Source organism: Otolemur garnettii, unplaced genomic scaffold, assembly GCF_000181295.1.
Source record: "Otolemur garnettii isolate 467f Iridium unplaced genomic scaffold, OtoGar3 scaffold00310, whole genome shotgun sequence".
NCBI lineage: Eukaryota > Metazoa > Chordata > Mammalia > Primates > Galagidae > Otolemur > Otolemur garnettii.
This window is the reverse complement of record NW_003852705.1, coordinates 444,271-446,064: the sequence shown is the minus strand read 5'-3', so window position 1 is coordinate 446,064 and position 1,794 is coordinate 444,271. Positions and strand designations below refer to the sequence as shown.

Here is a 1,794-nt window from a genome sequence, read left to right as displayed (position 1 = left end):
CCTTAGCCGCTTGAGCCACAGGCGCCGAGCCAGCCATTTTCTTATAAGTTTATGTGGAATCCAAAATGTGAAAGGTATGCTAGTATGTCAGAAATTTATATTTTATTGGATCGAATTGGTGAAGATGTTTGTATTCTACAGCAAAAGCAAAAATGTCTTTAGTTAATTCAACACTTCTTGTATACTGTAAGTCATGTGTTGTACAAGAACATAGAGAATCATTACCATAAAAACTTTCAGAAGACTCTTCATCTTTCTGAAATTTTTACAAATAAATTTCTGGAATGTGATTCAAATTAATCTGGAAGATTATGTGGGGGAAAGAAGATGAGAATACACATGAAACAAGAGCTGCCATGAGCTAATGACTGTTGTTGCTGGGTGATGAGTGCATGGAAGCTCACTGTTCTCACTTAGGTATGAAATTATCCACAATAAAATTAAACAAATATATATTCTGGATCTAATAAAATAATGGTTCTTCCCAATTTTACTTTCTTTTATCACATTTTCTTTCATGAATTTGTATTTGTGAAAGACTGATAAATTATACTTAATGTGTTTAATCATTATCACTCAAATACATTTACTAGAGTTTATGGTCAGCCTAAAATAAGCAGTTTCCTAGTGTAATCTCACAGTCCATTCATTAGTCACTCTATGTATTACCTCCACACAGTTAATTTGTTTTTGTTTGAACTTTTAAGTGAAGGATGAAGTTAGGTTTAAGTCAAAGTCCATTTTCAAGTCAGTGCTAATTGTTGGAATGTTTTTCATTATACTAAACTATTCCCTCATCAAAACATGTTACATTTCCCCCAAACAGTCATGCTTACTGAAATTTCCAGTGACTCTATCCTGAGTTATCAATTATATCAGTTGAAAAGATGTAAAAATAAAATCAAAGGTCAATAGATATCAAAACTTTCCACTGAAGAGTCTTAAAATTCACAATGGCACAGATAACACTATTAAATAAAACATGACATTTCAAACATTGGATGTAACTCTGATACATTTTTGTATTGTATCCATCACTCTAGGAGAGCTTTAAGATTAAAAGAAAAATATTAAGAAAACAATTACTTCACACTCTCTCACCTTCAGGCAAATGTATCAAGTGATTCCTTCTTACATTAAGGTCTCTCAAGGCCTCCAGATTGCCAATTTGGGAAGGTATAGTTTGAATTTCGTTACAGCTCACATCCTATTTTGAAAAGATGGGAAGTAAAGATTATTTTTATATTACAAACTTATCTGCTTTAAACATCTATAAAATGAGAATAGATATCTATGGTTCTCAGCTGTAAAGGTAAATTATGACTCTATGTCTAAGAATAACTCTATAATTTGAACTCGCATTTTAAAAATTGATAGGCTTTTGATTAATTTTGTATATAATATAAATTTTATATTTTGTGAGCAGAATTAAAATTAAATAATTTAAGGTGTGAATAGGAAAGCTAGAATATCAAATCAAAAGATAGTTTTGGTAAAAAGGTAAAATAGAAAAAAGTACGAAACTAAGTTTATTTAAGGCAATAATTTTATTTCACATTATTCTAATAAAGCTAGAAAGACAAAAGATAAAAATTATAACAATAGGCTGGGCCCAGTGGCTCAGACCTGTAATCTTAGCACTCTAGGAGGCTGAGGCAGATGGATTGCCTAAGCTCACAGGTTTGAGACAAGCTCAGCAAGAGTGAGACCTGGTCTCTAAAAATAGCCAGGCATTGTGACAGGTGCCTGTAGTCCCAGTTATTTGAGAGGTTGAGGCAAGAGAATCCCTTGAGC

At 32.1% G+C, this 1,794-nt stretch overlaps 1 protein-coding gene across 3 annotated transcripts in view; it reads right to left on the bottom strand.

Annotated features, from left to right (window-relative positions):
• Nucleotides 1-1,794, bottom strand: part of LRCH3 (leucine rich repeats and calponin homology domain containing 3) — a 126,981-nt gene that overhangs the window by 75,321 nt on the left and 49,866 nt on the right. For all 3 annotated transcript variants that reach the window (XM_023509011.1, XM_023509013.1, XM_023509012.1), the window contains exon 4: nt 1,102-1,207. In XM_023509011.1, the coding sequence (XP_023364779.1) occupies nt 1,102-1,207 (106 nt within the window). The remainder of the gene's footprint in view (nt 1-1,101; nt 1,208-1,794) is intronic.